The sequence below is a fragment of the Abrus precatorius genome, unplaced genomic scaffold (genome assembly GCF_003935025.1).
Source record: "Abrus precatorius isolate BTA unplaced genomic scaffold, Abrus_2018 Scaffold4, whole genome shotgun sequence".
In the NCBI taxonomy this organism is placed as follows: Eukaryota; Viridiplantae; Streptophyta; class Magnoliopsida; order Fabales; family Fabaceae; genus Abrus; species Abrus precatorius.
The window spans coordinates 12,814,486-12,835,795 of NW_020874384.1; the positions used below are offsets into that span (position 1 = coordinate 12,814,486).

General features: G+C 29.3%; 2 protein-coding genes across 2 annotated transcripts; one reads left to right on the forward strand and one right to left on the reverse strand.

Annotated features, from left to right (window-relative positions):
- The first annotated feature begins 1,531 nt into the window (after window positions 1–1,531).
- Window positions 1,532–6,182, forward strand: LOC113866138 (probable pectinesterase/pectinesterase inhibitor 47). Its single transcript, XM_027501027.1, has 3 exons — window positions 1,532–2,191; window positions 4,290–4,644; window positions 5,494–6,182. The coding sequence occupies exons 1-3, from the start codon at window positions 1,532–1,534 to the stop codon at window positions 6,180–6,182; spliced, it is 1,704 nt and encodes a 567-aa protein (XP_027356828.1).
- Window positions 6,183–16,599: 10,417 nt separating this feature from the next.
- On the reverse strand, window positions 16,600–20,308 carry LOC113865981 (putative pectinesterase/pectinesterase inhibitor 24). The gene is made up of 3 exons (XM_027500827.1): window positions 19,771–20,308; window positions 17,651–18,154; window positions 16,600–17,276 (listed from the first exon to the last, which is right to left on the reverse strand). The coding sequence occupies exons 1-3, from the start codon at window positions 20,306–20,308 to the stop codon at window positions 16,600–16,602; spliced, it is 1,719 nt and encodes a 572-aa protein (XP_027356628.1).
- Between the last annotated feature and the right edge of the window lie 1,002 nt (window positions 20,309–21,310).

Consider the following 21,310-nt stretch of genomic DNA (forward strand, 5'->3'; position numbering starts at 1 on the left):
GTAAAAAAAATAATTTTAAAGTATTATAAAATTTTAATTAGACAAATTTTATGTTAAATAAAACAAATATCAAATGGTTTTGTTTTTAGAGACAATCTAAAATCTTCTCAATTATTCTTAACTTTTTATATTTATCATTCATAATTTTTTATATACTTCACTCACACTTTAAACATCTCTCATTATTATTTTCATATTTTCTAAAAATTTAAAATCTCCCATCCAAACACAAATTTAAGGATAAATCGGTATAAATTAATATTCTTTATTTGTCTTTCTAACCTTACTTTCATTATTTTTATTCAGTATCATTATAAAAGATTTTCAAATTACAAAATAAACTTTTAACCAGCTAAAATACTTTGTAGAAGGCCCTCTATCTATTATATTAGTGTTTCATTTTTGGTATTGAATGGAGAGAAGTTATATTGGTATTTATTACTATATTTTTATTTAACAACATTTAAACTACTATTATATAGGCATTGCATATTTAAATTAACATTATACATCAGAATAATAATTTTTTTAATATAAAAAATAAACATATATTATTAATATATTTCATGTTAGTATAATGTATAAAATTGAAGGTATGGACCTAGAATATTTATATTAATAATTTGTTGTTTAATAAATAAAATTAATGTTAATAATTTTTTTTAAATAGACTTAATTTATTTTATAAATGAAGATAGTTGGTTTGACCAAACTTGTTAAGTTGAACAAAACTGTAACAATTTCGAGTGATTCACAAGTGACAAAACAGTATTTAAAAAAATAAATTATTACAAAAATACCAATCCGCACGATACTCCGTAGAAATTACCTTAGATTTGGTTCGAAGCCACGTTCCCACCGTCTACAATGCATTAATTCTCGCCCTTTTTGCATGCTCAAACCGACACTCCCATGCACCCACACTCTCTTATTCTCTTCATAACATTTTTTTTTTTTTTTAGTTTTAATTTTCATAAATTTTAAAAGTATCCTTAGTCATCACACATTAATATTATAATATAAATTGATTAATAAATATGTTATACCACATATTTTTAAAATATTATTGACATTAAATAATTAGGTATATATTATTTAACAAGAATTGTTTGAAATCTTTTTAAAATTTCAATAAAATAAAAACTAAATTTATCAATATTTAAAGAAATTAAAAATACGTTTAGACACACGGCTTAGTTAAATACTCAATAATTTTTTAGAAAATAATTATGTCATAAATTTTCATTAATAAAATTTATAATTAGGATAAACTAAAAATAACTTATTTTAATAATTTTTTAAATAAAGAAAAAAATCATAAATTGTTTTTATCTTATAAGCTCTTCAAAATAAATTCTAACAACATATTTAAACTTCTTAAACACTCCCCACTTCCATTTTTGGTTGCTTTGACTCAATCTCCATGTGCCTATATATAAATCCCTGCGATTCCAAGACCAACACACAATCCAAATTAAACATCACATCGATCTCCAAGCAAAACCTGAAGCTTCATTTTTAACCCTTCAACATGGCAACCCCATCAATGTCCTTCTTTCCCTTATTCCTTCTCTCTCTCTTTCTCCTTCTACCATTACTCATAGCTCAAGCTCCATCTCCTCCTTCATCCTCTTCAGCATGCAAATCCACATTATATCCAAAACTATGCCGTTCCATTCTCTCATCCATACGTTCATCTCCTTCTGATCCCTACCACTTGGGAAAATTCTCTATCAAACAAAGCCTCAAAGAAGCCAAGAAACTAGACAAAGTGTTTGATAAATTCCTTAATAAACACCACTCTTCTTCCCCTTCTCTCAACAATGCTGAGTTTGCAGCACTAGAAGACTGCAGTGAGCTCAACAAGCTTAACGTGTACTACTTGGACACAGTTTCAGAAGAGCTGAAATCTGCTGACTCATCGAACACTGAGTTGGTGGAAAATATTGAAACCTATCTGAGTGCTGTGGCCACTAACCACTACACTTGTTATGATGGATTGGTGTTGACAAAGAGCAACATTGCCAATGCTCTTGCGGTGCCTCTAAACAATGTCACACAACTTTACAGTGTGTCACTTGGTTTGGTCACGCAGGCTTTGAATAAAAACCTTGAGAAACATAAGACCCGCAAACATGGTCTTCCCACCAAGGATTACAAGGTCAGGCAGCCACTTGAAAAACTCATTAAGGTAACTAATTTCTTTGTCTCTGAGCTTCAGCTCAAATTTTTGTGTTGTGAGAATGTGTGTTGGTTTATTTCAATTTTAGTTTTTTTTTTTTTTTATCATCCTTCTTTCTTTTTTACCTTTTTACATTTATTTTTTGTTTCATGTTGATTACTATTATGCTTTGCTGACAACTTTCATCGTGATCATCATTCACAAAAAAAGGTTGTCACTCGTTGATAGATGCAAAATATAATTGTTTAAAACTGTGTCTGTTAATATAACTTATTTACAAATAAAAATGTAAATGTAAGTATAATATTATAGAGTTATATTAATAGTATAGTAATACTTAATATTTTAATAATATTTATCAAATTTTATACCAATAAATTTGTCTAATAATATAACATGTATCAGGTTAGGTTAATTAATTATATAGGTTTGTAACTAACGTTTAAATTAACAATTTTATGTTTTATAAACAAATAATTTATTATTAATATATGATAATTTTAGTAAATTTAATTTATTATTTTTTAGCGACTTAAAATTCATATACTAATATTGCTGACTCTGAATTTTCCCACCCTTAGTTGTTACACATCATATACTAATATGTCAACTGTCACGTTTATTATTATTTTTATCTTTTTTTTCTCTATTTTCGAAAAGTAAAAGTGTAACCTCATAAGGTGTGAAAAAAATAAACGTTTTCGTATATTGTGATGTATGTGACTGTAAAGATTTGATTAATGCAATAACTATACAAATTTGTTTATAATGATGATACCACATGATTAAAATAGAACTTAAAAAAAAATACAATGCTTTAAATTAAGCTCTTCCCATAATTTGTCTCATGTACATCTTAATTTCGTTTTTTTTTTTTGGTATCTAACTATATATACTTGAGGGAGAACAGTTCTATGACTTGATATATATTGTATAGCTATATTATACAAATTCATTATGTTTACATGCGAATGGAACTTTTAATTTATTTCAAAATATCCAGAGATAATGTTACACGTGTTTAAATTTAATCAAGGATAAAACCCTCTCTTTATCTATGTTATAATGACCTATACTTTTTATTATACATAAATTTATGTGTGTGCTTATGACTAGCAAGTAAAATTTTAAGAACAGAAACAATTTTTACTCAAATACAATAAAATTCCATTTGAACATGCTTCACGTGGCGGTTGTGTCGAAAGATGAATTCAAGGTCAGACAATAAATTTAATTTTAAATATATTTTGTTTGTATATTTTAGTTTTATATTTATATTTTTGTGAGTATTTAATTTTTGTTTCATTCATTCACGTAACTCAACAAAAAAAAATGGTAATTAATTTCTTTGTCAGTCATATCATTATTTAAGAATTACTTAGAATTAAAAGTGTTAAATTTAAACAAAGTAAAAAGTAAAATAAAAAAAGCTTAAAAAAATAAAAATTCACACAAATATAATAATTAAAAACATGTATGTAATTTAAGCTTCGAAGATCATTTAGTGTGATTCAAAATGTAACAATAAGACAAGCCAACCAGATCCAAGGATGGTCGGTTGCAGGTCAACCAGGTTGTTTTTGAACCGTGAGATATTAATCTGACAACCTGATGATAAGTCACGTGCTGGGTTCTTTGCATTGCTTAATTATTCTGCGATTAGAATGAAAAAAAGAAAAAAGAAAAACAAAAAACCATCATATTACCTTGTAGTATTCAAGTCTTTGCTATTTCTTATTGACCAAGAATTTTAATTTGCACATGTTTGATACATTAGTAAAACCATGTTGGTAAGAAGTTTATCCAATTTGTTTAAATAAAATATTTATACTGTTTGGATAGTTTGAGTAAAACATTGTTGATAAAAGATAAATTAATAAATTAAAAAAAAATATTTAGAAGAAAGTATTCTTACACTATTATAAATCTACACTTAATTTAATTTTTTTATTTAATTTATATTTAACGAATTATAATTTATTACTGTTGGCTATATTAAATTTTTTTATCCACAAATTCTTTTCCCTCGAGACATATAATTAAAAAATAGAGGCATGCACTGTATAACTGAGAGGCTGAAAATAATTGAAACATTATTTTGCTACAGCTTCTTCGCACAAAGTATAGTTGCAACAAATCATCAAATTGTACAAGAAGTGAAAGGATTCTTAAAGAAAGCCATAGCGAAGGAATTCTAGTGAAGGGGTTTGTGACTGTGAGCATTGATGGCACAGACAACTTCACTTCCATTGTAGAGGCAATTACAGCTGCACCCGATAATCTAAAGCCAGAAGATGGCTATTTTCTTATCTATGCCAGAGAAGGATACTATGAGGAATATGTCACTGTTCCCAATCAAAAGAAGAATATATTGCTTGTTGGTGATGGTATCAACAAAACTTGCATCACAGGAAATCATAGTGTCATGGATGGTTGGACCACTTTCAATTCTTCAACCTTTGGTAAGTTAATATGTATTCCTATTTTTTGTTTGAATTTGAGTATTCAATGCAATGCTATCTTCCAAAGCATATGAACACATATTTTTAATAGAGAAATGATAATTTAACAGAATGTTATCTCACCTAACCCTCACATTAAGAGGGATATATTGTATGAAATTTTCTTGCATACATATTTATCAGTTGTCTATTCCCTATGCATTATACGTATTAATAGAAATTAAACTCTTCTTCAAGCTCTTTTCATTGGCAAAAAAGTCTACATACAAAAATAATAATACACTTTTTTAAAAAATTGTACTGCTAGCATTATTCAATATTTTATATTATGATTTTTTTAATGTTTTTCTAAAGACATATGTTAAGAAATTAAAAATAACATTACTTCTAAAATTAAAATATTTATCATCTCAAAATCATTAAAAAATTCATTGCATAATTTTTTATAATACTCTAAAGTATTTGACATGTTGCATTTAATATTTCTTAGTACATGCAATAAGACATGCCTTAGAAAAACATTTACATTGTTGCATATATTGACAAACAATTATATGCAATTGACTAAGTCAATACATCGACAAATTTTCATGTTACATCAAGAGTCACCAAAATTAAACCTTTTCTCTTAACTATATTAGAAAATTTTCAACCAAAATTTTCTTATCTGCTATAAATAAAACAAAATCAATTCTTTGCGTCCACTCCTTGACAGACTTTATTTACCTGTTTGTTAAAATAACGTAAGACCTTCATTATATCACTATGTTAATCATTGATTTATCTTTCACAGTGATTATTCTCCATGAATCAAATCATGAGGTGCTATAATTTATATGTTTAATGCAGCTGTCTCTGGAGAAAGATTCATTGCAGTGGATGTTACATTCAGAAACACAGCTGGCCCACAGAAGCACCAAGCAGTTGCTGTGAGGAACAATGCAGATCTCTCCACATTCTACCGTTGCAGCTTTGAAGGATACCAAGACACTCTCTATGTTCACTCACTCAGGCAATTCTACAGGGAATGTGACATTTATGGCACTGTGGATTTCATTTTTGGCAATGCTGCAGTGGTGTTCCAGAATTGCAACATATATGCTAGAAAACCATTGCCAAACCAAAAGAATGCTGTGACAGCACAAGGGAGAACTGATCCAAATCAAAACACTGGAATTTCAATACAAAATTGTAGGATTGATGCTGCACCTGACTTGGGTGAAGACTTGACTTCCATTCAAAATTACTTAGGTAGGCCTTGGAAAGTTTATTCAAGGACTGTGTATATGCAGTCATATATTGGAGGGCTAATTCAATCTGATGGATGGTTAGAGTGGAATGGCACAGTAGGATTAGACACCCTTTTTTATGGTGAGTTCAATAACTATGGACCTGGTGCTGATACCAGCAAGAGGGTACAATGGCATGGTTATAATCTGTTGAATGCTACTCAAGCTTGGAACTTTACTGTGCTTAATTTTACCTTGGGGAATACTTGGCTTCCGGAGACAGATATACCCTACTCTGAAGGACTCTAGAAGATTAGATAACTATATTTAATTATACAGAAGTAATAATAAATTTGATTCTCTATATGTTAGATGCAATGTGACAAAATCATTTTTTGATTTTAGAGATAGCTTTCAAAAGGGGTAAGTGTCGTGTCGTGAATCATTGGATGAAATTCAAAACTCTATATGTCAGGATAAAATTATCATTGTTGATTGTGTAGAGGCATTTGAATAAATTGTTCTATGCAAAGGCTATTATTATATCTGGTTAATGTGGCATGATTTCTGTTAACATGGATCAGCAAATTCTAGACTCTATTGATTCGTTAAATGCTTGGTGGTTAAAATTTAAGGCCTAAGTTCTGTTTCATTCTATTTCCATGCTTTTATCATCAAATTCAAAACAAATATAATATACTGAAGTTATAGAAATAATCTATTTTAATGTACTCAATATTCAACCTACCTACTTTAATACGTGCATATGGAAACACATTAAAAAAAAATAGGTCATGTTTGAGGGAACTAATAAATAAGTCTATATAAAAAAAATAATATAAAAGATTATACTTTTCATTATTTAAAAATTATTCTCATTTAATTTATCTAAAACTTGAAAAAACAAATTATTTTTAATTTATGAAAGAAATTTTATTTATTTTTTATATTATTTTTTCTCTCTTATAAAGACTTATTTATAAGTTTATCCAAACAACATCATAATATACTTTAATGTACTAAATATTGGTTATCTCAATACAACTTAGCTACTTTAATACATTTATATATAAAAAAAGGAGACTAAACATATTAACTAGGGGATTCAAGGAAGAACATGAAGAAAAATCTCAAGTTCCAAAGGAAAACATTTATAAAATATGCAGAAGAAAACATCTTGTTTAGAAACACGTGAAAAAGTCTATAAACATGGATTCAATGCACAAACTATAACTACTAGAGTTAAAATAAACATGGATTCATCTACTTTCTAACGTGATACCAACATGCTACTAAAATGTAGTCAATCTACATTGATGGATTACATGTTGATATTGATTAGAGAAAAGGAAGAGAAATTTTTTAGCTAGGTACATTAAAAATAATAGTAAAAAATTGAGTGGTACATGAGTTACAAAATTGAAAAGTTATGAGTAAATGTGCATTAGTGTGAGTTAAAGATTATATTTTTTTTAATAAGGACAATGACATTTTGGTTTGTAATCACAAGAGCAATGACTTTTAGTTTGTAATGACTTGACATTTAGTAACATGATGAGACAATTATTTGATATAAAGAAATGGTCATTATACCATTGTTATAAATAGTAGAAAATACTTACATATTTTGTGTGACAAATAATAAAATTCTCTTATTATTTTCATTATTCTCTTCCCAATTCTAATAAAGTGTACCAAGAACTTGAGTTTAATTTTGAGAGTTGAGAAAAACACATTGAGAGTTCAGAGATAAAAAATAATGGCTTAAATATATTTCAACTTTCACGTCTCACTAAAAAATACTGATAATTTATGTTAATGCATGAAAGCCTTAATAGGGTCTTAAGATGCTTGAAAGATTATGAAAAAAAATCTATGTTAAACTTTAAAATGAGTCTATTTTGTAACAAAATGAGAAAGAAGCTTTGATGAAGTAAAAGAACAAAGATCAACAAACGACGCCTTTATCTATCTAGGCTTAAATGAAGCTTTGACGTAGTGTTTAATGCAACTACCTCTAAAAAAGCTTGAGAGATTGTAAGGACCAACCTTAAAGGGGTTGATAAGGTAAAAAAAATGTAGGTCTACAAACTTTACCAAGGAAGTTTAAATCTTTGACTACAAAAAAATCTGAACCTATTTCAAATTTTAGATAATAAAATAATGATTGTTGTAAACCAAATGAAATGATATGAAGAAAAGGTGGAAGATGTTTGCATAGTATAAAAGACCATTCATTTTTTAACCACAAAAGTTGGCTATGTTGTCTGAAAAATCAAAAGCTTTAGGTGTAACATCCTTAATTTCTCAATCAATATAGATAATAATTTATAATAAAAAGTGAAAATAAAGTGTGTTTCTTTATATTTATAGCTTAAAGAATTAAATAAAAAGTAAAACTTACATTTTATTTTATTCAATTTATGAAAAAATCAAAGGTATTAAAAAATATTACAAGAAATAGTTTCAAAATTTAAAATTTATAAATATGGTAAAAACAAAAATTTGCATCTTGATAATTTACTTACTCCATATCACATACATATAAGTTTAAAACATAGACAACACTGCCTTTTAACAGAGTACATTTCTATCAAAAACTGAATGTAAACTACAATTAAAATAACTAACTACCAAATATTACATATACACTTCAAATTATTAATTACAATAAAACTTATCAAATTATTATACATTCAGAATAAATAATATGAAAATGATTACATATCTTTATCAACTTTAAATGAAAAATTTAATCAAAATTATTACAATCTTCAAAATCAATTTAAATCCTAACAGAATAATTCTTCCTTACAATCTCATTGTGAATATGATTCTAGATCGAATCAACTTTCTTTTATTTCTTTAATTTCACTTTCTGAAAAATAATTTATAAGAATGAGTATTCACTGCCTAACTAAATCCTTTATTTTATAAATGAAACAAGTCATACAGAAACATCATTAGATACAATATACACCAAAGTAATGCTAGCTCATATACTATACTAAAGAACTTTCAGCAGATTAAATATCATAATAATCACATCATTAATATTTTAAAAGTATACTAAGATCATGTCATTTCATATATTTTTACATAAATCAGCATGTCATAATACGTGCGTTATGATCATATTAATCGATGTATTACATTACATATATTATATCTACAACCGTCGATATACTACAATACTTGTACTATAATTACATCAATCAATATACTCACATATTATAATTATACATCTCACAAATTCACAATGATTATCCTTGAGATCCCTTGAAGTCTTCTATAAGTATAAATAGTCACTGATTAGCCCTTGCACACGAATGTCATTTACCACCCTACATATTTTCTAGATTTTCCTAATCGTCTCCATTATTTATACTTCCGTTGTATTTCTGTAACTGTCCATATATATTTTAGTCAATTTTTCATGACACATATTTGCTTAATACTTCTCAAATATTCATGTCCATTTCCTTTCATCATTTTTCACTAATAATGCATTTTTCTTCATTTCTTTTTCATCATTTGATTAAATAAAATATGTCTAAGATTTTACACGTCAAGACTTAGTCTAATTCACATATACATAATAAAATACATTTTATCCTTCAAAGAAAGTCAAACATTCTTCATCAATCATTTACATCAATTCTCTTTCTATATTTTTCTTTTATCATAACATGAATTCAGCCTTTTAAAACAAGCATCAATTTTTAAATAAGGATCCAAAATCACTATAGTATATCATTTAATACTACACATTTTGATATCTCTCATACTAGTCTCTCAAAATATAAAATGTCGTGCAATTAATTTCACACCATACAAATCAATATAATGTGCCGAATCTCAGACACTTTCAGACTCAGACCAATCATATAGTTCAGAAATATATTATTAGAGATTACATTCTCGGTCTTAGTAAAATCATGTAACCTAAAGTTTAACATCTTCTAGCACATATTATTTGAAACACCTTAATTTAATTTTTTAAATAAATAATTTTACAATAAGAGAGAATAGTAAAATTTCGTTCAAATAATTTCCAATACATAGTTTTGATAAAGTATTTCAAAATAAGGGAGAGTTACAAGTTTACTTCAAAATAAACGCTACAACACTCATTTAAATACATAAAAAATTTTAAAAATAATTTCATAGTCCTATAGTAGTTTCATCCCCCCTGTTCACTGAGTTTGGTGCTGATCGTTTTGATCACCTAAAAAATAAACGTAAGGGTGAGTACTCTACATTATCACACATAAGTACAAAGACTCACCTCACACATTACACACTTTTCCAACACTATTCAAATCACGCATGAAACAGGCATAAAATAATACATTTCAATTCACATAAAGGTGCGCTCACTGCACCATTAAACAATTCACATATAACACATATGTGCACTCACCGCACGTTGGCCACGCTCACTATAGCACTGTGATTACAGATTTTTGATGCCTTCAACCTCAGCGACTTACTCAGTTTCACACTATGGATGGTCATCGGATAGCCCCTCACTCTACGAACAGCGTGTGCAGTATTAGACCCTTTAGCAAAGGTAATAGTCAGAGACCGAGTCAGGAGGAGAGTGTGTGGCCTGTGATGCACCTGATGTTCCATCAATTTATTGAGATTTTCAGAGTATAAATACATCCAAAACCCTTTGAAAAGTTATTTTGAGTAGTCTTTTTCTTTGTCTTCATTAGTTGTTTATGTTATTGCATTTTCTAAATGTTTTGCTGGAATTATGAGCGCTCAGGCGCTAATCTCTACTGCCCAGGCAGAATTAACTGGTTTTATTTTGCTGTCAGGCAACCTGCAGCCTAGGCGCCCAAATCGCAACGCCTAAGCGCCCATGGCGTGCTGTGCTCTCTGGTGACCTGTAGCCTAAGCGCCCAAATCGCAACGCCTAGGCGCCCACAGATGCTGTCAAGTAAATTTTCATATAAATAGAAGGAAAGAAAAGGATTAGAAAGGGGGGAAGCAAGGGCGAACTCAAGAGAAAACGGAGGAAAAGAGCTGGGAGCTACGAGACAACTTAGGAACAAGAGGAAGAGGAGAGATTGAAGAGTCATCTTTCCAATTCTTGGTTCTTTATGGAATTTCCTACAATTTTCTTCTTTGTTCTTCATAGAATGAGTTGCTAAACTCCATAGCTAGGGGAAAGGATTAGGTCTGAGATGGTGTATTGAGATTGGATTTCTAAGGTTTTGATATTGGATTTCTTGGATTAATTGTTCGTCTTTCGATTATATATGCAAAAATCATGAGTTTTTGTTCATGAGTGGATTAGGGTTCTTATATGATTTGGAAAAATTGTGTATGAATTAGCTCAAAAGATGAACTACATGAATTTCAAGGTTTAGGAATATTTCTTGAATTTTGTGTGATATGTGGATTGATTTAGTGCTTCAACTATATTTGTGTTGAGATATAGTCAAGGAATTGTCATATTTTTTTCATAAGTAAAGAATGGATTCACCAAGGAATTGGGGTTCATTCACTTGAAATCCTTTCATTAATCTACGATTTTCAATTCAAGTGTTTAGAAATTCAACACAGATTAAGAAAAACTCAAACCATCCTAACCTCTAGTGTTTTAAATCTTGAGATCACTCTTTACTTGTTGAAGGCAATATTTATTCTATTATAAATCTTTATTTTGTTTTAATTTCAATTGTAGAGCTCTTTTCGATCCAAATAGTTGATATTGTCTAACTAGAAATTTGAGTAGTGAAGTATTGTTTGATAAGTCAATCCTTGTGGGACGATACCCACTTACTGTGGTATTTACTTAAAACGATTCGGTGCACTTGCCGAGTAGTTATCAGCACCCACGTTCACTGTTGGTATCACCATCACTCTCTCTTCTCTAAGGTATTTCTACTGCCTCATCTTCTGCAAAAAAAAAAAATCTTTATTATTCTAATTAAAACTCTTTAACAAAAAAATATTGATGTTTGCACAAAGTTTCATAGGTTGAGAAATTTAGAGATTTAAGAATTAAAATTGGCTACGATATAAAAATATTAAGGTTTGAACTAAGATTGAATTTCATTATTCATCTTCATCCATATTTTGATGAATAAATATATAGAAATTATTTTATAGAAGTAGATGCACTTTCTTAATGTTTCCTTATATCAATTCCTCACATACAAAGTTCCTAAGAGTATTGAATAAATAATAATTTCTCATATATTTAATAAATCCTCTAGTATTAAAAACAAGAGTTAAAAAAATAATTGACATATTGAAACTTATTCCTAACATCACAACACATTGAGTGTTTTTCATTCAATTTGGTTCTAAGATTTGCTTTTCAGCTAAACCTTGAATCCTAAAATCAAAATTATATTATTTAAAATAAAATCAAGTATTAAAAACAAAATGAATTCACCAACATTCATGGAAATGGATAACTATATTTAAATCATCTAAATATTTTAGAGTTGAATATTATATCTAATCTCATGACATTTAACTGCTCATGACATCTATTACAACAAACGAAAGAAGAGAAAATGATTTATAAATGGTGTCTCAATGCTGATTCACCAAATGCGCTAGTTCTTCCTTGCTTGATTCTCTTTTTCCTACTCTTTGTATCCCTTTTTTCTTGATTCTTCTTTTTTAAAAGTGGACTTAATGAATTTTTGCTCAAGCAAGGAAGTCTTGCTCAAGCTAAAAAGACATTCTCGCTTAAGCGAGAAAGCTTTGCTTGAATGAAAATGGGTCAAAGTCATTGCTTGTAGTCTCCTTTGCCTTCTATCTTTATTAAGTTCCTGTAAATCAAGGAATTTAACAAAAAGGGATCAAGAAAAATATTCATCTCAATCTCGAAGCCAAAATAGTTGTTTAAATTCAAATTCTTCTAAATTAAAAGAAAATTGAAATCCAAATTAAATTTATTAAAGTAAATAAGTGTCCAAATTTATATTACAATTTACTAAAATTTGGCACTTATTAGTGTTATGTCAAGAAATAAAATGTTTGTTTTAAATTGAAACCTTTGAAGCAAAATACTTGAAGACATTAAAAATGAATAATGATAATGGTATATGAGATTTGAGCACTTAAGCTTTAGTACACTCAAGACTTTAGAAGATAAGAAGATGGTGAGAAACATGTCTTATAATAATCATGTCAATCAATTGTGTGAAGCATGTCTCATTGGTAAGTATATGAGAACAAACTTTCCTAAAGAAGCTGAATTAAGAGCAAAAAAGTTTTTCTAACTTATACATATTGACGGATATGGTCTAATTGATCCTACTTCATTTGGTGGGAAGACTTGTATTAATTTTATAAAGTAAAAATTTGAGACATTTGTAGCTTTTAAAAGAGTAATTACATAATCAAAGTTCTAAAATTTGATAGAAGTGACGAGTTTACACCAAAAGAATTTAGTGATTTTTGTGAAAGTAAGAAATTTGTTGTCTTCTAACGATTTATAGAATTCTCCATCAAAATGAGGTAGTAGAGAGAAAATTAGAATTATTTTTAATATGACAAAATGTATGTTAAAAACTAAAAATATGTCAAGGAATTTTGAGATGAAATTATTACTTGTAAACTTTGTTTGTCCAATCACTCTCTTATAAGGAATGTCAAAGATCAAACATGATAAAAAGTATGGAGCAGAGTTAAGTCAAGAGTTAATAATCTTAGATTCTTTGGGATCATTGTATATACTCATGTATCTGATCAAGGAAGATCCAAACTTGATGACCATAGTGTAAATTATGTGTTCATTGATTATGATGAAAGCTTAAAAGGCTACAAGTTGTATAACTCAGGCAATGACAACATAGTAGTGAGTGAATATATTGAATTTGATGAAGAAGAAACATGTAATTGGGAGATGGAAGGAGACACTTGTGACTTTTTCCTATACTTTGAAGAATGATATCAAGCACTAAATGAGTTTTCTATTCCACTTCTTTCACTAAGTCATGAAACCTCATCATCTTCTAAAGATGGTTCAAGTGAAAGGTCAAGAAAAATGAGAAGTTTTAAAAACTTGTATGATGAAACTAAAATGATAAATGACTTGTTTTGTTTGTTTGTGGGCAATGAACCTTTTAATTTTGGTGAAGATATGAATGACTAAAAGTGGAGAAAAACCATGGAGAAAGAAATCAAAGTTAGTGAGAAGAATGATAATTCGAAACTCCCAAATCTTCCTAAGGATCATGAATCAATTGGAGTAAAAAGAGTGTTTAAGAGTAAAAGGAATGCCAATATTGAGACAGAAAGATACAAAGTAGGCTCATTGTTAAAGGTTATAGGCAATAACTTGAGTTAATTATGATGAAGTGTTTGTAAGAGAAGGTCCTCAAGTTAAGGAAGATGTCATATGGCTCAAAACAAGCACCCATGACATGAAATATCTATATTGATAAATACTTTCAAGACAATAGATTTCTCTATTATCAACATGAGTATGACCTTTATCTTAAAGAATTTTATAATGATGATATTTTATATGGATGTCTTTATATAGGTGACCTTATCTTTACTTGTAATAATCCAATTTTATTTGAATAGTTCAATGAATCTGATATGACATATATGAGACTTTTGTCCTATTACTTAGGAGGAGAATAGTATCTTTGTCTCATAAAAGAGATATGCAAAAGAAGTATTAAAAAAGTTTAAAATATTTAATTTCAATCTTGTGAGCACACCTATGGTAGGTGAGTTAAAATTGTTAGAGTTCAATGACAGAGAAAATATAGATCACACGTTCTTCAAGAACCTAATAGAAAGATTGGAGTACTTAACAAGTACAATGCCTAATATTTTGTATGCAATTAGGTTGAGTCACTTCATAAAAACTTCTACATCTACTTATTGAAAAGCTATAAAGAGATTTCTTTGTTAATTAAAATGTAGAATTAATTTTTTATTATTTTATTATATTTGTAATGACTTCAAACCAGTAAAATTCTGTCATAGTGATTTTGTGGGTGACATTGATGATAGAAAGAACATTACTAGATTTGTGTTTTTCATGTGCGATTGTACTTTTGCTTAAAATTTAAGAAAATAACCTATTATCACACTTTCTACTTATAATGATGAGTATGTTATTGCAACATCTTACACATGTCATCCTGTTTAACTTAGAAGATTGTTGAAATAAATTTGCTTAAATCAAAATAACCAAAATTTACATTGATATAAATATAAACAAGAGTTTGCCAAGAACCCAATGTTTCATAGGCAAAGTAAGTATATAGATATTAAATATCTTTTCTTTAGTGAAGAATACAATAAAATTCCTCCACATCAAAATATGCAACTTCCTCGTGAAAGAATGAAATGTTTCAAAAGATTTTTTGTTGATGTAAATATAAGGAGACAAGTGAATATAGAGTTTGCAAACTTTTCTTATGGTAGAGAAGACTTTAATGATATTGATTCTTTCAATGATAAAGATAAAATGGATGCAAAATCTTGTTAGTTAGTTCATAGTTCTCATGCACCAATACTTCAAAAGGTTGTCCTTAAGCTACTTCGGCACATATGTTCATCTTTATGTTGTGAAAGAAATCAGGATAAATACTCTTTTATTATTTCTATAAAAGAAATAAGATGGCACTCCATGGAGGAGAAGATCTATATTTATTCATAGTAATTGTTATTTTCTTTCAAGAAGTTTCCCACAATATTACAAGAAGAAAATTAAATTATGGGACACAGTGAGTGATGAGTTCGAATCACTTGATGACTATAGAATTCTAGAAGTTACTAATTTATCTCTTAATGAACCAAGTTAAAGACTATGTTTTTCAATAAAGATGATTAGGAAAGAGAAAAATGGCCTTAGAGCTCATAGATATCTTTTTTTTTTGTGTGTAATACCTCTTAGTATTTATTTTTTATGAAGTGCGTTGTAATTTACTAAATCATTTTCTTATATTCTTTTTAAAAAAAAGATAATTTGTGAGATTTATTATCATATAAACATTATAAAGTTAAATAACTTGTTTAAACATAGTGTTATTAATTTTTAATTTAAACGTGGTCATGTTGATAGTATTTGATTTTTAGTATATATATAATAATTATATAAAATATGCCTACAATGTCGGGTTGTCTGTGTCTGGTATCCACGTTGGAGTTGGTGCTTCACATATTATTAGTAAAAAATCTACTTTGTGAATCAACACCTAAAAAAAAGAAAGAATATGGCAAAACCTTAGGTACGACTTTTGAAGGTGGGGACGAAAAGGCATTGAATTAATAACGACGCAGCTGGTTCTCATGTACTTTTTTTTCTTCTTTTTTTGGTCGTAGAAAAAAGTATTTACTAGTTTGTTGGTTTCTTCTTTGGATTATGTTACAATCTTAATGGCCGGTTGGGTGCATTCTCATGTTTCCTATGATTTTATGTTATGGGTTGTGGGTGCAGTTTGAATTGCATTACTTGGACACTTACTCAGAGATCTTGTTCTCAAGTTTTATTTTTTATCAAATTATTTTGCTTTAACGAAAAAGGAGACTAATTAAAGAGATAAAAATACACAGTAATTGGTATAATAGTCTTAAAATGAAGAAACCTCAAATTAAATCAATCAATATATAGTATCAAATTAATAACGAAAAACAAGAAGATCGTGAGAAAGGAGAAAATAACATCATTACAGACAAATTTGACAAAACAAGGTTTGGATCATATATCTTGTTATATGTATCAAAGTTGTCACAGAGAAGATTTATGGGGGACACCCGAAGCTGGAATCCACTTGTTCCCTGAAAGAAAAGCCTTCACTGTAAACTTGGTAGCTTGTTTAGCTGTAATGGTTTTCACACCCTTCCACTTCACCCTATTCTTTGTTGAAGCACCAGGTCCAACATTCTGAAACTCAGCATAAAATATGGTATCTGGTGCTGAGTTTCCTACCCATGGTAACCACCCATTTGAGTCAATAAAGCTTCCCAATGTGGATTGTATAAAGACTGTGGTTGAGTAATTCTTCCAGGGTCTTCCAAGGTATGTATGGACAGAACTCAAGTTCCCAAAGGGTGAAATGCTGCAATTTTGAATTGAAATTCCTGTGTTCATGTTGGGGTCAGTTTTGCCTTGTGCTGTGATTGTGTTCTGCTGGCCTTGCATAGGCACTTTGGGCAAAATGTTGCAGTTCTGGAAGACCACTGCTGAATTGCCAAAAATGAAATCAACTGTGCCATAAATGTTGCATTCTCTGTAGAATTGGCGGTTGGAATGAGCATAGAGACTGTCCTGAAATGCATCAATTTGACACCTATAGTAAACTGCTTGATCAGCACTTGTCATTAGTGCCACTGCCTGGTGCTTCTGTGGACCAGCTGTGTTGCGAAATCCCATGTCCCTTGCAATGAAATTCTTCCCAAACACAGCTTTGCACCAAACAAAAGAAACAAATGATGTTATGTTAAGATTCTAATTGCAAGGTATCAGACTTCAATTTCATGTTGAAAGTATGGAATTCTACTTTAGAGATTATTAGACCTTACACTCTGGCCACGATAGTTATCTTTTGGGCTGTGAATATTCTCCCAAGGATTTTATCATGTTACCACATATCTAAATGTGTTTAGCTATAGATTACAATTAAAAGGCTCACATAAAGTAAAATATGCATTTTTAATCCCTTGTCAATAATTAAGTACATAATTTTTATAATTTTTAAACATTAAAAGATAGGTAATTTAAAAAATATCATTTTTAGGGACTACAAATATGTTTAAACTTAACGAAAAGTGTTACATACCAAATGTTGCAGATGAAAATGTTGGGGTGCCATCTACAAAGTTAAGGCTTCCAGATACAATTGTAACATTCATTCCATCGCCAATGATCATGACATTCCATTTGGTCTTGTCCACTGTAACAGTTTCATAATAGACCCCCTTCTTCACATAAATCACAGTCCTCTTGTCACTTTTTTTGGGGACATGTTTAAGTGCAGCAGAAATTGTTTTATACTTTCCACTTCCATCTTTCGCTACAACAATGTCTGCTTTAGTCCTCAAATCTTTTGTTTGAAACAGCTTCCGGTCTTTAGAATCAAGCCACTTTGGTTCTTCATTGTGATGTGGTAAAGCACTCAACAAGCGCCTGAAGGTCACTGTGCTTGCAGCCTTGTCAAGCCATGTAACAATGGCAAGAGTGTTACTGGTGAACTCTGTAGAATTTTTCAGATTGTTTGCAACACTGGTCTTCAGTGCTGCTTCTGCCTCCTCAAAGCCGTCAATGCAAGTTTGCTGATAAGTGCCTGTTTTTTGAGCACATAGATAAACATGATCATCATAAAAGCTTTTGTAGGGAACATTTGAGGTAAAAAATTTATTTAAATTCTTAAAAATTATATGTTTAGAATTATATATTTTAGAAATTAAAGTTGTAGTGTAGTTTATGAAGGAAGATATCAAAATGGGTATATCCTTCTTTTTTATATTTTATTACGTGCTCAAATTCCACTAAGAAGAAGAATTTTGGTAATATAGCTATTAAAATGATAAAATTAAAACAGAATTTGTTTATTTTTAAAAAATAAATTTTATTTATTATATTTTAAAATTTTATAAAAAAATTTACCATGTTTGTACTTTATTTTGAGTTTGTAAATATTTATATAAGAAATAATAAAATAAAAATTTTCAAATTTTTATATAAATCTTTGAAGAAAAAATAAAAATATTTTAATTATTTTTAAAATTATGAAATGAAGAAAAAAAACAAAGTTTTGAAATTAATTAAATAAAGGATTGAATATGAGATGACAAATAAACTAAATAACAGAGAGAAAGAAAATGGGTTACAAATAAAAATGGCACTTAATTTAATGGTACATTTTCATACAAAAAAGTGTACAATTAAAAGAAAACAGAAAAAAGTAATATAGAGTAGAGCTGGCAAAATGGGCTGATCTGATGGATTGAGCCAGAAAACTTGTTAAATGGGCGGGTTTGAGCTCTAAAAAATAAGGTCCGAAATTACCTTGAGCCATTTTGGCCCGATCTGAATAAGTTCGGTACCCGATAGGGCTTTAACTGGGTTGGCCCATGCGGGTTCGGGCAGCCCGTATATTGAGATTAAATCCTGAGTTTTAAAGAGTTTAAAAGGGAATATATTTTAGTTTCAAAACTCTAAAATTACAAGTCTAAATTATATACTTTTACACCGCTACAAAAACAATAAAAAAAAGAAATCAGTAGCTTTTTACAACTTAAAAAATAAATAAAAAAATAGTATAATACAAAAATTGAACATAAAAAACGAGTGATCTATTAAGTTCTTGCAAAAATAGCTTAACATAATATGTTACAAACACTAAAAATAGCAATAAAAATAATAATTGGTTTTTATAAAAAAAATGACGTTACAAAAATAAGAAAAAAAAATAGTTGAGTTGTCAGACCAGCCCGCAGAAGCTTGTAGCCCGCATAGGGTAAGGCTTGAGCAGTAAAAATATAAGCCCATTTTTACTTTGGACAAATTAAGTCCGACCTGTTTGAACCCGCTACCCGTATCAGGTCGGGCCGAGCTGGGCCGCCCGTTTTGACAGCTCTAATATAGAGAGTATGAGATAAAATGATTGATTTAATAGAAATAAATAAGGAGTAAAAATATATATAATTAAGAGGTAGAAAGAAGAAACAGAAAGTATATGGATAAAATTGATCATATAATATAAATAAATAAAGAGTAAAAATAATGTTATAAAACACGTGTGAATTTGTTATACGAATAAGTAATTTTTATATAAAAAAATGTCTCAATTTTATATAAAAAGTAAATAAATCAAGTTTTAGTGGAGCAAAACATAAGTTGTATTCACGATATCATATAAGCTTGAATAAATATAAATGCTTATTATGAAAACAATACCTGCAGCACTCAACCAAGTTTTAAGATCGTCCAAAACATCAAGCAAGGAAGAGTTTTCCCCAGAAGACAAAGTGCTATTAAGATGATCAATTGCAAGACCCAAAAGCTCCTTGCAATTTTGAAAACTTTGCTTAGTCCTATTATCAACATTCAAGCCATTGAAAACTCCCTTGTCAGAGAAATACTGAACAGCTCTTGCAACCTCAGATAAGGCCACCTCAATTGACAACAAAAACAACTTTTCAGGTTGAACCTGACCCGAGTGCGCAAGAGAACCAAGGCTGCTATAACATGCATCCTTGTACAATGTCACGTCACAAATAGCCTTCACCGAATTGGAAAGAGCTTGAGCACTTGCATCATTGTTGTTGTCACTTGCATTGTTGTTGGTGTGTGCAACGGTTCCAAAAACAGCAGCACACACAACACCAATGAGAACTATTGTGGACAAGGTTATGATTGTGATTCGCTTTCGGTTTTTGCGGCGAAGTTCGAGCATGGCTTGGTCGGCTTCATCGACTTTTCCATAAGGAGACATGGTTGAGCCAAGCTTTCTTATCGTGACTTGTATAGTGAAGCTTGTTAATTTGTGGCAGTGTAACACTAAGTTCTGTGTCAAAATGTGCGTATATATAAAAAGGAAGAGTTGAAGTTTGGTAGAGCATAACGCGGTTTTACGTGCAAGCCACTAACCCTTATATGTGTTGCATGTTGAATGGAGTGGCTAACATGTTACACACACACGTGTATATATATATATATATATATATATGAATTGTTTAATGTTTCACTCTTTTATGATTATTATGTGTGTGTACGTTCAATACTTCCAGGGTTAAGAAACAAGCTACTCATTCGATTTAAGCAAACTCAATTCAATTTAGACTCTGAGCTCTACAGGCTATGTCAAAATAAAAAAAAAATTATTCGGTTCTTAAATTAATGTTTAGCCCATACGCGTATTTTATATTTTAAATATTTCTATGATATATACTAATCCAATTAAGAAAAGAGCTTGATATTTTTATAAAAAAGTAAGCATTTTGCAGATGAATATTACTATTTCTGGAAAAAAAAAATTATTACCAAACACTGCCCACTAATTCTTTCAAGCATATGATGAGCAGATTGTCACTCCGAGCAGCCAAATTGACCACACAAAAGCAAATAAAAGAGAGCACCAAGCTTTTCTTGTTTTTCTACTAAAGACCAAACCATTTTGTCGTATAAAATAATGAGCCCTACACTCTGTTGAAATCAGAAAATAATATTGGTTTGGGATGCGAAATTTTATAGGATCGCGTTACCTTATCCCCGGGAGGGGGAGAGGTTAAACAATCATTGTTAATCGAAATCATACTTCGGAGTATTTTTTTTTTATTTTTCAGTTTTGACTAATTTTTCTAAAACTTTAAATTAGATTTTAATTTTAATTTTTTAGTTTAGTTTAGTTTTTAAATTTTAATATTTAACTTAAATTATAAAAATTACTCATTATTAATGTCAATTTATTTATTGGCAACGAGAACTGCAAATTTAA